Source organism: Phasianus colchicus, chromosome 2, assembly GCF_987193195.1.
Source record: "Phasianus colchicus chromosome 2, bPhaCol1.hap1.1, whole genome shotgun sequence".
Taxonomy (NCBI): Eukaryota; Metazoa; Chordata; class Aves; order Galliformes; family Phasianidae; genus Phasianus; species Phasianus colchicus.
Genome location: NC_143437.1, coordinates 58,729,019 through 58,745,684, shown reverse-complemented (window position 1 = coordinate 58,745,684; position 16,666 = coordinate 58,729,019). Strand labels below are relative to the sequence as shown.

The window sequence follows — 16,666 nt, the reverse complement described above, 5'->3', positions numbered from 1 at the left end:
CATAGGTATAAACATTAGTAAGAACAGAAACAACTAGTTTCAGCTTTTTGTTAGAACTAGAACAGTATATAATTACAAAGTGAAAAAAACAACCCTTCCCTTCCCTTCCCTTCCCTTCCCTTCCCTTCCCTTCCCTTCCCTTCCCTTCCCTTCCCTTCCCTTCCCTTCCCTTCCCTTCCCTTCCCTTCCCTTCCCTTCCCTTCCCTTCCCTTCCCTTCCCTTCCCTTCCCTTCCCTTCCCTTCCCTTCCCTTCCCTTCCCTTCCCTTCCCTTCCCTTCCCTTCCCTTCCCTTCCCTTCCCATCCAGGCTGGCCTTGAATGCCTACAGAGATCTGGTGACTTCTCCATGGCCAAAGAGATACAAAGAAAGAGGATCTCAGAACTGAACTGAACTCTTAAGCTTTGCTTTTTCATTATGTAGTATATCTCCTTTTGAAAGATTATTTAATTTTAGTGATAAGTAAAATGACAACAGAAAGTAATACTAGGAAACTATCTGTATTAATATCTGACAGGGAAATACAGATGGCAATACTATGTTTATCTTTCTGCAATTTGGAATAAGCATCACTGGTAAAGATGCCCCAGGAATTCTTGACCAAACATAATTCTTTCCTGAGCAACTTGTATGAATTTAAGGGTGCCACATCATACAGAGTAAATAATTATTTGACCTTAATTCCTACTTACATTTCATTACTGCCTGCACTTCATAGACAGGCATGAGAACCAAGTAGCCACCAAAATTCTCAGGAAGTGGATTAGAGGAGTTCCACATATGTAAAGTGTTGGAAAGTTTGACAATCCGGCTTCTGCACTTAGGGATTTTCCATTCTGCAATTTCTTTTAGGGTGTATATCTGGTCATCTTCACACTCGTAGAATTTTCCTTTTTGTGATAGGGGCAAAATAAAGGTATGAGACCGGTTGTTTCTGACCATAACACAGCTCACAGCCATTGTTCCATTGATCTCTTCCACAGAATTGAAGGTGATCTGCTCACCCTGTTTGATAGTGAGGTTTGCCAGTTTTATATCCTCAGGGCTGTAGAAACACGGATGGCCAAATCTCGTTGGCCCAATAGCAACTTTTCTTGTAATTTCTTCAACGCTGACATATGGTGTTTTGTCTGCCACAATCTTATAAAGACCTAAGAACAGAAAAGATGCATTATAAGAAGGAAAATGTACAAAGCAAGACGAGACAAATCATAGAATCAAAACCCACACAGTTTGGAAAGGACCTCTAGAGATCATCTAATCCAACTGCCTGCTAAAACATGCTCCCTAAAATAGGTTACACAGAAAAGCATGCAAGCTGTTTTGAATACCTCCATAGGAAACACTACAGCTTCTGTGGGCAGCTTGTTCCAGTGCAATGTCACCCTCAAAGTAAAGATTGTTTTTTTTCTCATATTCATATAGAAATTCCTACACTCTAGTTTGTGCTCCTTGTTCTGTTGTTGGACACAGCCAAGAAAAGCCTGGCCCCATCCACTTGACTCTCACTCATTAGATATTTTTAAGGATTGATAAGATCCCTGATCATATCTGTGTCATGATTTCAGCCATGATGATTGTTTTCTTCATTATGGCCATTATGGTGCCATGTTTTTGATTTATAATGAGAATAATGATGATAACACACCAATGTTTTTAGTTGTTGCTGAGCAGTGCTATACAGAGCAAAGAATGTTTCAATTTTTCAGCTTCTTGTGCTGTTCTGCCAAAGAGGGTGCTAGGGGGGCAGAAGGAGCTGAGTGAGGACAGAAAAAGAACAGCTGACCTAGCCTGGCCAAGGGCATATTCCATGCCATATGGCATCTTGTGTAAAAACTTTAAAACTCAGAGAAGTTGGTCGGGTGTGGTAGCTTCTTCTTACGGACTGGCTTGGTATCAGTAGGTGGGTGGTGATCAATCACATTGTTCTTCACTTGTTTCATGTATTCTTTTATTATTATTATTATTATTATTATTATTATTATTATTATTATTATTATTATTATTATTATTATTATTTTCTTTCCTTTTTGTCATATTAAACATTCTTTGTCTCAATTCATGAGTCATACATTTTTTTCTGCTTCTGTACCCCATGTCACTGCAGAGGAGTGAGCGAGACGCTGTGAGGGGCTGAGCTGCTGCTAGGTTAAACCACAACAAGCAGACACTTCAGTTGCTAGAAATGTAATTGCATAAAGATAATATCAACCACGTGATACAAAGAATAGATAGATGGAATTAACCCGTTCTACTCTACAGCTACACTTCTGACATCCAGCGTTTTTATGTCTGTGATTAAAAAAAAAAGAATAGTTTTTGCTACAGAAAAACAACACAAACAAAAAACAAACATACAAAAAAACCCAAACAAACAAACAAAAAAAACCCTCATGTTCTCTTAAAGTCTTATCTCTTTCCTCAGGAAACCAGACCTTAAGAAACAAATGCAGACATGATATGAGAAAGAGTGACAGTAATGTGATCAGTGAGACAAAGGGTGAATTTTCTCCCTAAACATCAGTACAACACATCTTTCTACATGCAGACTGGGAATTCCAAGAATGAGCATGTTTGAAGATAAGAATGAGAAAAAGAACTTGATCTTAGCATCTCTGATAGACCAGACCATCAGATGGAGTGCTTCACAGTTTGGATACTGTGGCCATAGCAATGCAATTAAGGTGCTGAAATACTGTACTGTAAGGCAGAAGCTGCATCTGAGCCTCCCTAGCCCCTGGGGCCATTATTATTTCATGTTAGTCATGGCCCTTGGAGCTGTCTCATTAGGAGTTCACATCACAAGAAAAATGTGTACATTTCTATATTTGTGTGAGAGTTTTCACAGAGGAAGATGAAGTAGACAGTTTAAAGGACTAAACAGTAGGGTTTAGCTGAGCTATGTGATTAAGCTATCCTCTTCCCAAGATGCAGCAGTGTGAATACTGCCTCATAGAATCGCATTACATTTTTTATGTTCTAGCCACAGCTACACTGACAGTGAAGCCAACCTCCCAGGTCAATGCAGCACATTTTCCCTACATCCCTACAAAGAAATTCCATGGTCTTGTTATTAACTTCTTTTGCATCCTCCAGACCATACAAAGGGTATCATGCCCTTTGAGTAAAGGAATTCTCCCATCTTTGCAGTTATGAAGGAGGAATGGGATGCAGACTCAAGGAATGTTGCTTGGCACAACTGGAGGCACTTTCTCACCAGTTCTACATCTCATGAGTGGTTCACGCTATATCTAAAAAGTTTTAAGTGTTCTATTTGCTGGCTACGACTCCCTTTCTGCTGGTGATCAGAGCGAGAAGATGGGCAGGATGCCACAGCAGGTGCCCAAATCTCAGTCAGGTGTGATGCTGTAGGACTCAGTTCCTACTAGCTGCTGAGAAGATACTCATTCACATCATCACTAAACCCCTCTCAAGGGATTTGCTTTGGTTAAAAATTGTTCTTTTCCTCCCACACCTTTTCCATTACTGAGCTTCACCCTGAATATGCAATCAACACAATTCAGGGGCCTGGAGCAAAGCAGGGGATCCTCAGGATTTCAGTCTTTAGAAAGGATTTATCAAATCATTCCCTAGATAATCTTTTTCTTTCTTTCTTTCTTTTTTTTCTACGTTTTTCCCACAGAAACTCTGAGATTCTTGTCTCACTCTAACAAGAACTGCTACATTCATTTCATAGCTTTAGTGCACTTCTTTTTAGGTACTTTAAGGACACAAAGTTTCTGTCTGTTTTCACAGGTTTTATCACCAGATTGGGCGTGTTCAGTTCTAGGTACTCCATGAGATCACTAGTAGCTGTGGCAACTAACAGCTCTGAGCACTTGTCAGCAGCCGAAACAGCAGCAGCCTGTTTGATTTACTGCAGAAATAAGTCACTAATTCTGCCCATGCTGTCTGCGATTCTGTGCCTTCACACTTGCCTATGTGACAGTCAGCTTTTTCTGTGTGAAATCAGTACATTAATGCACATACATCTTCTGTGTCTGTCCTCACTGCAGCACTGTGGGAAAGTCTCATGACTTTTTTTCCAAGCTGCAAGGAAGCCACATCCATGAATGTAACTGCACAGGTAAAACTGCAGCACACACTATTTTTCTCACTACTATTTTTAGTGCTTCCAACAGATGATTTTAACAGTTATTAGCAAGCAAGTTAGCCACTGCAAACATAATCACTACTGGAGCTGTCAGTGTAGATCAAGACAAACTGGTTCATCAGCATTTAGAAAATATCACAGTGACAAGGCACCAATGACAGTCTGAAACTGTGGACAAGACAGCATCCCCAAACACTGTTCCCGTGTCATGCACTGCAAGCACAGAAAGGAAGGACATCATCTCTTGGCAATGCTTGGAGAAAAGAAATAGGAATATTCTTCATTAAAAATGTATTCAAACAACATGTGATGTATCCCAAAGGCAATAACTATGTTTACAAATTTGTAATATAGGTGCACATGAAATGCCCCTAAAAAACCTCCAGAATCACATTTAGAAGGATCCATAAACTATGTTAAAAAACATTTCCAATTGATAATATATGGCAGTGCACAGTCACAAGAAACTTACTTCTCCTCTATGAAGTTGACACCCTTGGGATCTAGGAATTTCCCTGGGATTGCAGAGCTATTTGGAAGCCAGTTTTTTTTCAGCAACAAACTGGTGACCATCATGGGTTGGAAAGCAGGTTTTGTATAGAAGCATAATTGTCAACTCTCACACAAAACCAGACAACAGATTATCCCCTCGAGCCCAGGCAGACTGAATTTGTCAGGGCTGGAAGCAGAAAAATATTCATATTCCATTCTGCTTGTTTTCTTAATTTCAATAACAGAATGTTTGCATAGAAAACTAAAGGACCATGTGGACTTGCATTCTTAGTTTTTGTATTGATGAGACCCTTGAATTATAGGCCCCTAATAGCCACCTGTTTATGTTTATAAGTATGTAAAGTTCCATATGTTTTTCTCTCTGTAGAGAGGAGGTGGATAAATAAAAATTTACTCTAGTATGATGGGGGAAAACAACTGCAACTCCTAATTAATTGCCATAATTTGCCACGGTGCTTTCTCATAAATGCTCTCCTAGCCATGGCGTGTTTATTTGTTCTTCATGTGGAAATGTGTTTTTAAAAATGCTATCTGGAACTATTCAGAATCTCATTAAAATCATTATGAGTCAAATTACAAAAACAACTGTTCTCCTAACACTAGATAGCAAGGAATTCTGCAGAGTAAAGAGACATATGGCAAATTTGAAATACTAAAGTTTGGACATTTTGAGATAAAAATAAATAAATTATTCTTTCATAAATCATAAAATGACTGAATCATTTGGACTTGGACCTTGGACTTTCACGAGAGTACTTGGTGGAATTTTAGGGGGAATAGCAGAGTCAGTCAGGAAAAAAAATCCAGCAGGTTTACTGAGAGCTGACATTCTTGCTCATATTGATCTATTTTTTAAATAATTTGGGCTATGATCAAACACACAGATCTACTGGTCTACATCAACATTCTGCAAGTGTCAATGAATGTCAATGGGTATCATTTTTCTACATGAAGGAATTCAAGTCCACATATTTACTTCACATGCATGTCCAGGTCAGATGTCATTTTGTAAATTTACCTGTCTGCTGCCTTCTGTCACATGGCAAAAATAGATGCAACAGAATATTGGTGGGAAGGTTCAACCTCTACTGCCATACCACTGACATCCTCCTCTGACAGTATGGGCCTACATAATAAAATAGGAGGCATTACTTTTGGAGCAGCCCTCATTCATAGTAATTAGTGGAATTTATAGGCATTGTTACTCTTCAACAATCCATATCAGCTAGTGAAATGACTGCCTAGTTATCATTTCAGAATTAAGCCCTAAATCTGTACACCCTGTAACTTAAAAGAAATGTTTTAGGTAATGGCGTACACGTTGATAGAAGAAGAGGGTTTTAGAGTCAGAGAAAATAATTTTTACTGGTATGGGAGAGAAAAGAAGGCCCATGGATCATTCATTTCATCCTGTGGAAAAGCATGTTTTACAGAAGGATGTTTTTCCACATTTCCATGGAACAATATACTCAGCTCCCTTTTACTAGTAATACAGTGTACCTCTGTGAAGTTTTACACACTCTGTTTCCAGCCTTAATAAGAGTTCTGAAGAAAAGGAGCATCCATTCTATTCTCTTTTTCTTCTTTGTCCAACAGATTACTGAGGTAATCAGTCTCACCTACTAGAGCAGCAAATAGTCTTCAAGTTAAAAATAACAGAAGGACCTTCTGTCCTAGACTAGAATCATAGAATTCTTATGGTTGGAAGGGACATTTAAAGGCCGTCTGGTCCAATGCCCCTACAATGAACAGGGCCATGCACAAGTAGATCAGGGCTCCCAGGGTCTGATTCAGCCTCACTTTGAAAGTCTCCAGGGACAGGGCATCGACCACATCTCTAGGCAACGTGTTTCAGTGCCTCAGCACCTTCACTTTTCCTTGTATCCAACCTTAACCTATTCTCTTTAAGCTTGAAACCACTTCCCCTTGTTCTGTCACCACAGACCCTGCTAAAGAGTCTGTCCCCTTCTTTCTTGTAGCACCCCCTTTAGATACAGAAAGGTTGTTACTGGGTCATCTAGCAGCCTTCTCTTCTCCAGGCTGAACAGCCCCAGCTCCCTTAGCCTATCCTCATAGGACAGGTGTTCAACCCTTGGATCATTTTTGCAGCCATCCTCTGGATGTTTTCCAACAGATCTGTGTCCCTCCTATACTGAGAACTCCACACCTGGATGCAGTACCTCAGGTGAAGCCTCACCAGCACAGAGCAGAGGGGCAGCATCACCACCCTCAATCTGCTTGCCACACTTCTTTAGATGCAGCCCATGATGAGCTGTGAGGGCAAATTGCTGGCTCATGTCCAGCTTCCCATCTACCAGTATGTCCAGATCTTTTTGTGCAGGGCTGCGCTCAATCCTTTCATTACCCAACTTGTATTGAGGATTGTCTCAATCCCAGTGCAAGATCTTACATTTGGATTTGTTGAACATCATGAGGTTCACCTGGGCCCACTGCTCAGCCTATCTAGCTTGCTCTGGTTGGCATTCTGTCCCTCTTGTATGCCAACCGCACCCCACTGCTTGTAGTAGTTTCCATTCCCCAAAGTAATGTAGAAGAATGAAATCAACTTAGTTCCTGACTCCTCTGGAGCTGATTTGATTGCCATTCTTCCACCACCCACAATTCTTCCTCCTTTGTTCCATGTGCTGCAGCATCTTTTTCTCATTGTGTCTCAAAGTCAAACTCTCTACTACCATCCCTCATCTCCTGCTGCTTATTTCACTTCTGAAGCTGACGGGATTTTCCTCTGTATCATTTTCCCAGTCTGTGCCACTGATGGTCACAATAATATTTTCATCAGATCACCAGAGCTCAAGCTTGGCATCGCCACTGGAGAGCCATGTGTCTGTGACCTCCTTGGCATGGAAGCTCAAGGACTGATTTTCTGATCACTTCTGTTTTGCAGGGTGTTCACTCTGATACATGGAAGTCTTTCAGACTGACAGCTCTTTAACTCCTACCAAGGTGAGCCTTACTGTGCCCAGTCCCAGCTCTTGCATGCATGTATGGCCACAGGCAAGTCTCCTGCCTCATGGTTAGCAAAGGCTGAGAGCTCAAAGGGATGGTTGTGCTCAGCTACATCTGTCAGGTCCTGTAGGAATGAGCAGCGACAGCTGTCAGAGACATCTTGAGAACAGGGACAGACAAATAATATTTTTGCAGAAAAGGAAATTTAACAGAACAGAATGAAATCATTTGTGCTGGCACACTGTTCAGATGTTGTGTAAATTACCTGTCTCTGCTAACTTGTTAGCAGTGAAAATTGTAGTTCAAAATGCTGGTATATATAGCCATCAAAATGCCTAGAGTAGCAGCAGATTTCTTTTTGGTCCAATGTATGAACACAGAAAGAACAGCCTGGCCCTCTGAGGCATGAAGATGAACAAATTAGAATGAGGATAAAATGAAATAACACGGATAGTGAACTCGCAGTTGCAGTGGTCTCGCTAATGCAAAGGCCAGATAAGGCCTTTATCAAGAATCCGATTTGCCAGAGCAGAAAAAAAGATTTCTATAGGTTGCAACCACATTCAGAAAGACAAAGAGGAAGGCTCACTTCGAGTGAATGAGCCCAGTATTTCTCTCAGAGAGATCATCCCCAGAGTCACCTAAACAGACAAGTGGCTTGCTTATGTCAGCACGCATACAGTGAAAGCGTAGATGGGATCATCACGTGCAAATGACAACTTTTAACAGAAGTGGAAAATAACATCAAAAAAGTTTTCTTTTCATCAGTACTAGCAAGAAAGCCCTGCAAGGGCAATGGGAATACAGTGACAGTCTAGAGACTTGTAGATATTTTCACAGAAGAAAATCAACAGCAGTGTGAAAAATATCATCAGCAATTTGGTTCTGTTCTTCATTGTAGAGACGTGACAAGCCAGCAAAATTGTTAGACTAGTTTCATCTGTTTGGATCAAGATTTAGGTTTTCAGACCCAAATTATCAAGTCCAACTGTTTCACTGAGAACATAATGTGTATACATAATAAAATGTGTACATTTCCCAGAAAATTAGTCAGGAGATATAAATATAAATTGTAGGTAGGTATTTGACTAAATTTAAAAATGTTCTCAACAGGGCTACAATATCCAAATGCCAGGTTGTAAAACTGATCACTTGAGTGCAAGCAAATCCAGACTCACCAAATTCAATTACTCGAAATCATAAGTAATTCTGTTCTAAAAATCACGAGATTCAACGTTAATAAATGTAGGATTACTTTTAATGCTTAGTTGTGCTGGATGTTTTAGGATTCAGATGTTCAACCCCATCTGTCAATCAAGATACAGACTACAGCTTACTACATGTAGGTATATTTTAGAGATAATAGAAGAAATTTTAATAATAGCTAAGAAGATTGGAATTCAAGAAAAATACTAGTATCTTGAGAGTTCACAGTACTTCAATATCTCTAGATAGCCACAAATAATTAAAATGTCTTTGATCACTACTTTTGGGCCCTATCAGTGCTTGAAAATGACATTTCAAAAAAGTCTTTTAATAAGTGGTCATACAAATGGTTCTCATTCACCAAAAAAAAAAAACAAAACAAAACATGAAAGCACATTGAGAATCCACTAGGGAAAAGAACATTATATGTAGGACTACTTCAGAGAGAAATCTGTATTTCAGAGATGGAAAATGAAGGCATGGAAGAAGATATTTTCCCATATAATTCAGATGAAACATTGCTTTTCTATGTGCTTTTGCATTTTTATTTGCTAAGGAAACGTGCCTTGTCTCCCTCTGAAGAAAAAGCACACTCCATTCCGGGGGCTGGTATAACCTGAACATTTGTGCCTGCACACGTTCTTACATGCACTGTGATGCATAGAAAAACACCAGTGGTGTTACCAAGTCAAGAACTCAATCTACTGCTCCTAGGTTCACCATTTTTCAGTCAGTTTCTCAACCTGGTTTGCCTCCTCCACTTCCCACATGCATAAACTCACAGTGTTTCCTCCTCTGCATTTCAGTCACTCCTCTACTTAGCACAGCCAGGCCCTAAAAAGCAGATGAAAATGAGATGTGGTACGTAGCCACCTCTCCCTAACAAGACTACATGGTCAGAGGATGATATTTTTAACTAAAATATTAAGCCAGCATCAGATGCAAAGTGTCAAGTCCAAGTTCAAACAGGTGGGTATTTTGTGATATCCCCATAGAACTGTCTGGTTTCCTCTGTTCTAGTTTCCAGGCACAAAGCAGCCACTTTGGCCACAGGAATTAAAATAAATGATTAAATTAAAACAAAACATAAGAAAATATTTGAAGTCTTTTCTGCTCAGAATGGTAATGATATATATATATTATGTTCTGCATATATGGCAAAAAAAAAGCTCAAAATTCAACAGTCACAAAAAACTGAATGGACGTCTTTATAAGAATTCTTACACTGAGCGACCTCAAGTATAGAGATCATTTCTGAACATTATAACATGAATAATTTCTATCCAGATTTAAAAGAGAACTATAGGAATTGAAATTTAAAAACGAATGGGCCATGTTTTGTGCCATCTGATAAACTTGTATCATTGACAGCTGAGACGAAAGCTCAAACAAATATCAGTGAAGACAGTAAATAAATTTTTTTAAAAATGTGATTATAATTCCTCAAAAACATGTATTCATGAAATACTATACCAGGAAAATTTAGTGGTAATTCCACTTTGGCAGAAAACTGGCTGTCTTCATTATTCTCACAAACACTTGCTATGAGCTTATTAATTTTGAAGCCAATAACTTTAATCACTTCTCCTGTTGACAGGCAGCATTCATTTCCAAACATTTCATAGATGGAACCTGAAAAGAAAAATAAAAGAAAAAGGTTCAGCTTTTTCCCACTTTTTCAAGTATCTTTATATCTTCATATAAAAGAAAAAAAATACTGTAATTATATGAAATATACTTATCCTGCAATAACTAATCTAATCTTTACTTTCTTTCTTAGGTTCATAAGAAAATTCATCTTGAGACTTCAGTCTTTCTAGGTCAGCCCTGTGTATGCAGTGTCCTTAGATGAGAGAAAAGACTTCAAAGATCCCCTGTTTCAAAGTTGTAAAACTGAAATGTAATGAAGCTGAGCACAGGATCACCTGGGTCATCAGGAGCTGCCACACAAAATCAGCAGGTGGTGGATCTCGGGCAGACAATGTGCCTCTGCACAGCACAGGGCATAGCACAACCCATAGAAAATAATAGTTTACAACAAAATACAAATACTACAGACCCTACAGGGTGTCCAGGGAGAGACTGGGAGACAGTAAAGCACAATCTACAAATGATATTCCTACAGCTACAAGAAATCTGAAGAAAGAACTTAGAAAATTTGAAGTCTGATATGCTAACAATGGTAATCATCGCCGCACAGTGAAAAAAAACAACTACTGTTTCTGACCTGAAAGAAAAAAGAAATCACTTTTTTGTCTACGATGTTCAGAAGTTTGAGTGCTGGAACAGAGCAATCCAACCAAGCATTTCAGAACTTCCCTGGCACAAACTGGAAGTGCAGCTTGACCTTCCTTTTCCATTCAAGCTATGTCCATCTCTGGTGTTTCGTAAGTGTGTACATGTCAGAGTGGAATAATAAAGCAAATGAGTAACAAAAGCCAAGTTATGCAGAAGAAGGATTTTTTTTTTCCTTGTCCTTGCAGGAGATTAGCAGAAGCTTTGAGGCATGGAATTAATTAATTATATATACAGTGCAGCAAACACATAGTGATTAAGTCTTCTTTGAGTTCCATTTGTAGATAGTATTACTTTGAACACAAAAATCCTCTTGTCAGAAATGTTGAATTTAACACTAGCTTCCATTCTTCTGATGCAGTGTAGTTCCTACCATGATTTTATCAAGCTCTATCCTGAATTGATATGGAAGTGCCGTGCTTAGAATCCTTCCTCAGAGTTTCATTTCTCTCATGGTGAGAAACCTTATTCTCATTTCCATTCATTTTTTTTGTGACTGTTGTTCCTTCCTGTTACTGACATTGCTCCATTATTTAAAATGTTTCTTTTTTACTCATTTCCATTTTTCCCCATTCCGAGAGTACTTGCAAGGTTGATTTTGCCCCTTCTCTGGTTTCTTTATTGACAAAAATATTGAAAAACCAAGTTTTCTTTATCTTCTCTAAGAAGATAGATTTTCCTTTCCAGAATCATTCTAATAACTCTTTCTTGCATCTTGTTCAATTTAAACTCTTGTATTTTTCTCTTCTTTTTAACATAGGTTGCCAGAATGGTCTCAAGCAGTGAGGGATATTTAAAACCTGACCTCTGGCTATATACAGCAATCAATAATTTAGATGGTCTGTACTGAAATATTGCCATTGCCTGCAGAACTCCCTTCACACAGAAAGTAGTAAACTCTACTCCACAGCTTTCCTTGTAGTTGGAGAAGAAAAAAAAAAAAAAGAAACAAACCAAAACAATTCACTTTTTTTTTTAATCAAACGTCATATAGAAAATGCAGCTGTTAGTCCAGTGATTTTCCTAAGGCTTAGTCAAGATCAATTTCAATCACACTGAGTATGGGATATATTTATCATCTTTGCTGCAGCACTTGCAGGTAATAAGCACTCGGCCACCACCTCAGCCTCACTGGAAGTCACTTAGAGACTGGTCTGAGCAAAAAATCACTCAAGTTTTAGCTTAAACTCAGGCTAACCAATATATTTGTGTCAGAACAGGAGAATGAACAAAAGCAACATGGAAAAACTGATTGATTTTATTCTGTCTTGAAGATATGTACAGGTAAATTTTCTGTTTGTTATGTGGTCCTCTCACAGATAAGATGGACTCCAGGGAATCCTCACCTGCTCCACTGGAAAAGACATATGAGCATAGGTTTTAACTTTATGCAGAAGGAATCTAATAAATTATTAAAAAACTAAACAAACAGTCCAAACAAAAATTTTATGACAATTGATTTTTGTTGTCTGTTTTCCCTTCCTGTAGTACTACACGGGATGAAGAGGACTATTGTCCTTAGACTCTAAAATTCCCAGAAGACTGATGACTTTCTGTTGCACATTAGTACAATGGTCAGTGCAGAGTTCTTCTGGATTATAGGGCCATACAAATACTAACCACAGTCAAGAGGAAGAGCATTCTGTTTATGCATCCTTTCAGTCAATCTGATGCCAAGCAGAAGACCAAGAAAGCTGTTGCCCTCTAATGATATAAAAAAAAAACAATTTGGTTTTCTTACTGTAAAGATACTTTCAGCCTCTTAGAAATTCAACACTGACTAACCCAACTTCTCCCACCAGATATTGCTACACTTGCAGTAGTCACTGCTCTAATAAACGCATGAGGAATTATCATAGCTCTCATTGCTTCAGTTGAGTTCCATTGGGTATTTTATGACAGTCAGAAAACTGTGTGTGCAATACTTATTACACATTAAAACGGGAGGGAGAGAAAATCGAGCAGCCATGAAGAGGATAATATCCCTTTTGTGCTGAATCACTTCACTCCTCACATCAGACAGTAGATTTCACAAGCAGCCATGATATTATTAGATAGAGGGAATCCCACAGGACCAATTGAGCTCTGCATTATAGAAACGTGGAAAGATGAGAAAAGAATTCCAATATTCTCACTCTTGAATAAATATTTGCAAAAACATACTAGAAATGTGAGCTCGTGACTTCCAGAGGCTTTTTTTATTCGGTGCAGCTTTAGATCTAGCTTCTCCAGTTTACTTCACTTGAAAAGAGACCCCTAGAAACCATTTAATGTATTGAAAGTAACTCCACTGAGTAACTATGGGCTTCAGGCACGTCTACTTTCATCTCTGTCAGACAGCCTTCGCAAGCCCCCTTCAGTCCATCTAAGACCCACAACACACCCAGACAAGGCAACATTGCTCCATGAAAACACAGGCATTGAACAATGAAGGTTCAGTGGCCTAGCTGGCTTGAGGTGATTTCCAAATAACACAGTAGCGATAGTAAGGCAAATCAAGCACCAATCCTGAGGCGAAGAATGGAGCAGTAAAGAGCTAAACTTCTCAAAAAAAAAAAAGGTGTAATTGAAGAGGATTTAACCACTGCTTCAGCCTGTATCTGCAGCAGAGTGCTGCCCTTGGGAATTGAGGAGGGAATGCAGAGGTTGTCTCTGATTATGGCTGGTTTTGGAGGCACTACTACTTTTATCAGATTTGCTCTTCCTTGAACACAATAGTTTTGCTACAGATTATACTGGAAAGAATTTGAGAAGCTCTGCCCTCCATATAGAATATAAAATATAAACAGAACTTTAAAAAAAGTGTTAACACTGATCAGTTATTCGTATGCTAAAGAGACTGAAGAACCAGTCTGGCAGCACCTGTAAAAAGAGCCTAGAGCTGCCAAACACTCAAAAATAGATGACTAGATGGCTCAAAAATACACTTTTGACAAAGCAATCAAAGTTTTCAAAGCATGAGAAATGCAGTGAACAACCTACATGGATGTATAATCAATGAATGGACAGATATTACAATTATGAAATATACCAGAGAGTTTGGCTAAGCAGTTATTATCTCAAAAGAGAAGAGAGAGAATGCTTAGCCATATCCTGGGTTTGCTGCAAAACTCCAAAGGAGGGATCTCCAGAAAAGATCCTTCCCTGCTGGAGTGAGCTCTTAAATGGGTCTAGGAGAGGTGCAGCCAGGCTCCACTCCTTCCAGCAGCACAGGTGAATTGCCTTCACCTGTGCTCCTGTGGCTGACTCATTGCTCGCCTCAGGTGATCAATCAGAGGTTCAGGCCTTGATTCAGCAGTTCCCATACAGTGGGATAAACAGAAGCCCAGCTCTTTAGAGATAGCAGGGAATCTAAAACACTGCAAGAAAAGGGTAAAATACACAAGAAAAGAAAATCCACACTTGTAAAAGAGACAAAATACCTGAGGCAGACAAGCATATGGAGTTCAAGCTGGAGTATACAAAAAGCATTACATGGAGCTGCAGGCTCAGTTTGAAACATCAAGGGCCAAGATAATGCATTCAGAAAAAGATGGATTATAAACACCAGACTGCAAACCACCAAGGAATGTGCACAGAAAACACACGGGGCTGTCACGGCACCTTAACTCCCACGGTCTTTAATTAGAACAAAAACGTGTCGAGGAAAACAAATGGATTGTTCATACAAAAGCATCAGTTCCAGGAAAAAGTTATATTAAAATTAAAACTTAAAAGAAGTTACAGTTCTAATTAAGAGAGAAAAAGAAAAAGAGAGAGAGAAAGAAACAAAAGAGCAGAAGAACAAAAGTCCAAAGGAGAAAAAAAAAAAAAAAAAGGAAGAACAAAAGAACTAACAAAAGAATGCAAGAAAGAAAGAAAAGAAGCTGGTTATCCTACCATTAAAGAAATAAACGGTTACCTGAGTATATAATTAACTGGCAAACATAATGCTTCGTAATAAATAATACCAAGGAAAATGAACTCATTCTTATGTTAAAGAAAAAAAGGAAGAAAGGAAAGACATATTTTTGGCACGATCAAGAAGGGTATTAAGCAGTTTTAAGAAGAATAATTTAAGTCTTCAAGAAAAGAGAGAAGTTTAGTGGACTGAACGTAAAAAGCACCCAAGTATCACAAGTCTTGTAGCTGCAGGACAGCACTCTGCAGCCCAGAAGAGAGGCCAGATAGATTGTTTGTAAACCACCATCTCAGGTGCATCACAGCATTTTCCATCAATTAAGGAATTCAGAGAAAAACTTTCGACAGCTTAAATCAGCAGTAATATTCATGCATATGAGTGGATTGACAGCTAGATATGTAGATAAGCATGGGGATAGGCATCTACCTAAATGACCATTTTCATGGGCATCTTGTAGGACTTTAATTACCTCTTTCTTTACCAGATTCATTTGAAGTAGACCAAAGGCTGGGAGGAGAATAGCTAACAGACCAAGACTATGATTGCAGAAGCTTTATTTTTAAAAATACCGATATAAAAAATCATTAAAAAATGAAACTCTGCCAGCCATACAAGAACAGATTAACTTTTGGGGGTGCAGTTGCGTGTATAGTATTGATTGTAATTACATATTTGTCTGCAAGTGAATTGCTTTAGCCTTGATTTTAGCCCTTGCTTGGCTATTTGCCTGGAATAGTAAAATGAAGATTTTGTTCAGACAAGAAAAATGTTATTTATATGATTTGTCATCTAGGCATTTGTAGCAAATATTTGTGCTGATAAAGGGAGGGAGGGAAACAGCATGGTTTTCAAAAACAACAAGAAAAATACTTCTTCTTTTAAAAGCAACAATAATTAGTCTTAAAATTCTGTGAAAATGCCCACTGTGTGACAACATGACCCTGAAAGAGTTTTCTGCAGTCTACATGAAATGGACACTCCCAAAATATATGGAAAATTAAAATTAAAATTAGAGCAGACCTTTCAATATGTTCATTTGCTGTGAAACATAAAGTCACTATGTCTTTTCCATTTGAGTGGCAAAGAAAGAGTTGAAAATGTAAACTTGAGAACTGAATCTTTTTTATTTGAGAAAGATGTATACAATATAATGCAAAATACATATTAGCAGAACACCGAATAAAGCAGCTTATTTGCAGTGATCAAACAATGCCTCTGAATGTTGTAATTAAAGGGCTTGTTGTCTTTGAAACCACCTTTTCTAGATTGCTACTTTGTTCAGCAAAAAACACATTTCTATCCTTTCATAAGCTCATCTCTAGTTTGACAAACTATATTAGCAACTGCTGTGATCACATCAAAGCAACCATAACAATTGGTTCAATATCTTTCTCCTCCATCTTTCCCAAAATGTTAAGCAGCACACCAGCATCCTCCCTATCATGAACCCTTCATTTGAATTATTTCTCATTAAGTGTAAACAAAGAGTGTTTTCACATTAAAAGCTACAATAAAAAATACAGAGACAGCTAATGCATGAGGTGGATCAAGTCGCTCTTCATATCAGGGCTAGTGACAGCACCACTGAGATAAATATTTTATAAAACAAGTTAGAACAACACAGCAAATATCTCAGTAATAGTTCCCATTCTCTCCCAGTAGCTTAGCATCTA

The 16,666-nt window shown here is 38.6% G+C and overlaps 1 protein-coding gene across 1 annotated transcript in view; it reads right to left on the bottom strand.

The window, feature by feature from the left end:
* THEMIS (thymocyte selection associated) overlaps positions 1-16,666 on the bottom strand; it is a 78,937-nt gene that overhangs the window by 53,078 nt on the left and 9,193 nt on the right. The window contains exons 2-3 of the mRNA XM_031610381.2: positions 10,271-10,429; positions 690-1,148 (exon numbers count right to left, since the gene is read on the bottom strand). Of these exons, the coding sequence (XP_031466241.2) occupies positions 690-1,148; positions 10,271-10,429 (618 nt within the window). The remainder of the gene's footprint in view (positions 1-689; positions 1,149-10,270; positions 10,430-16,666) is intronic.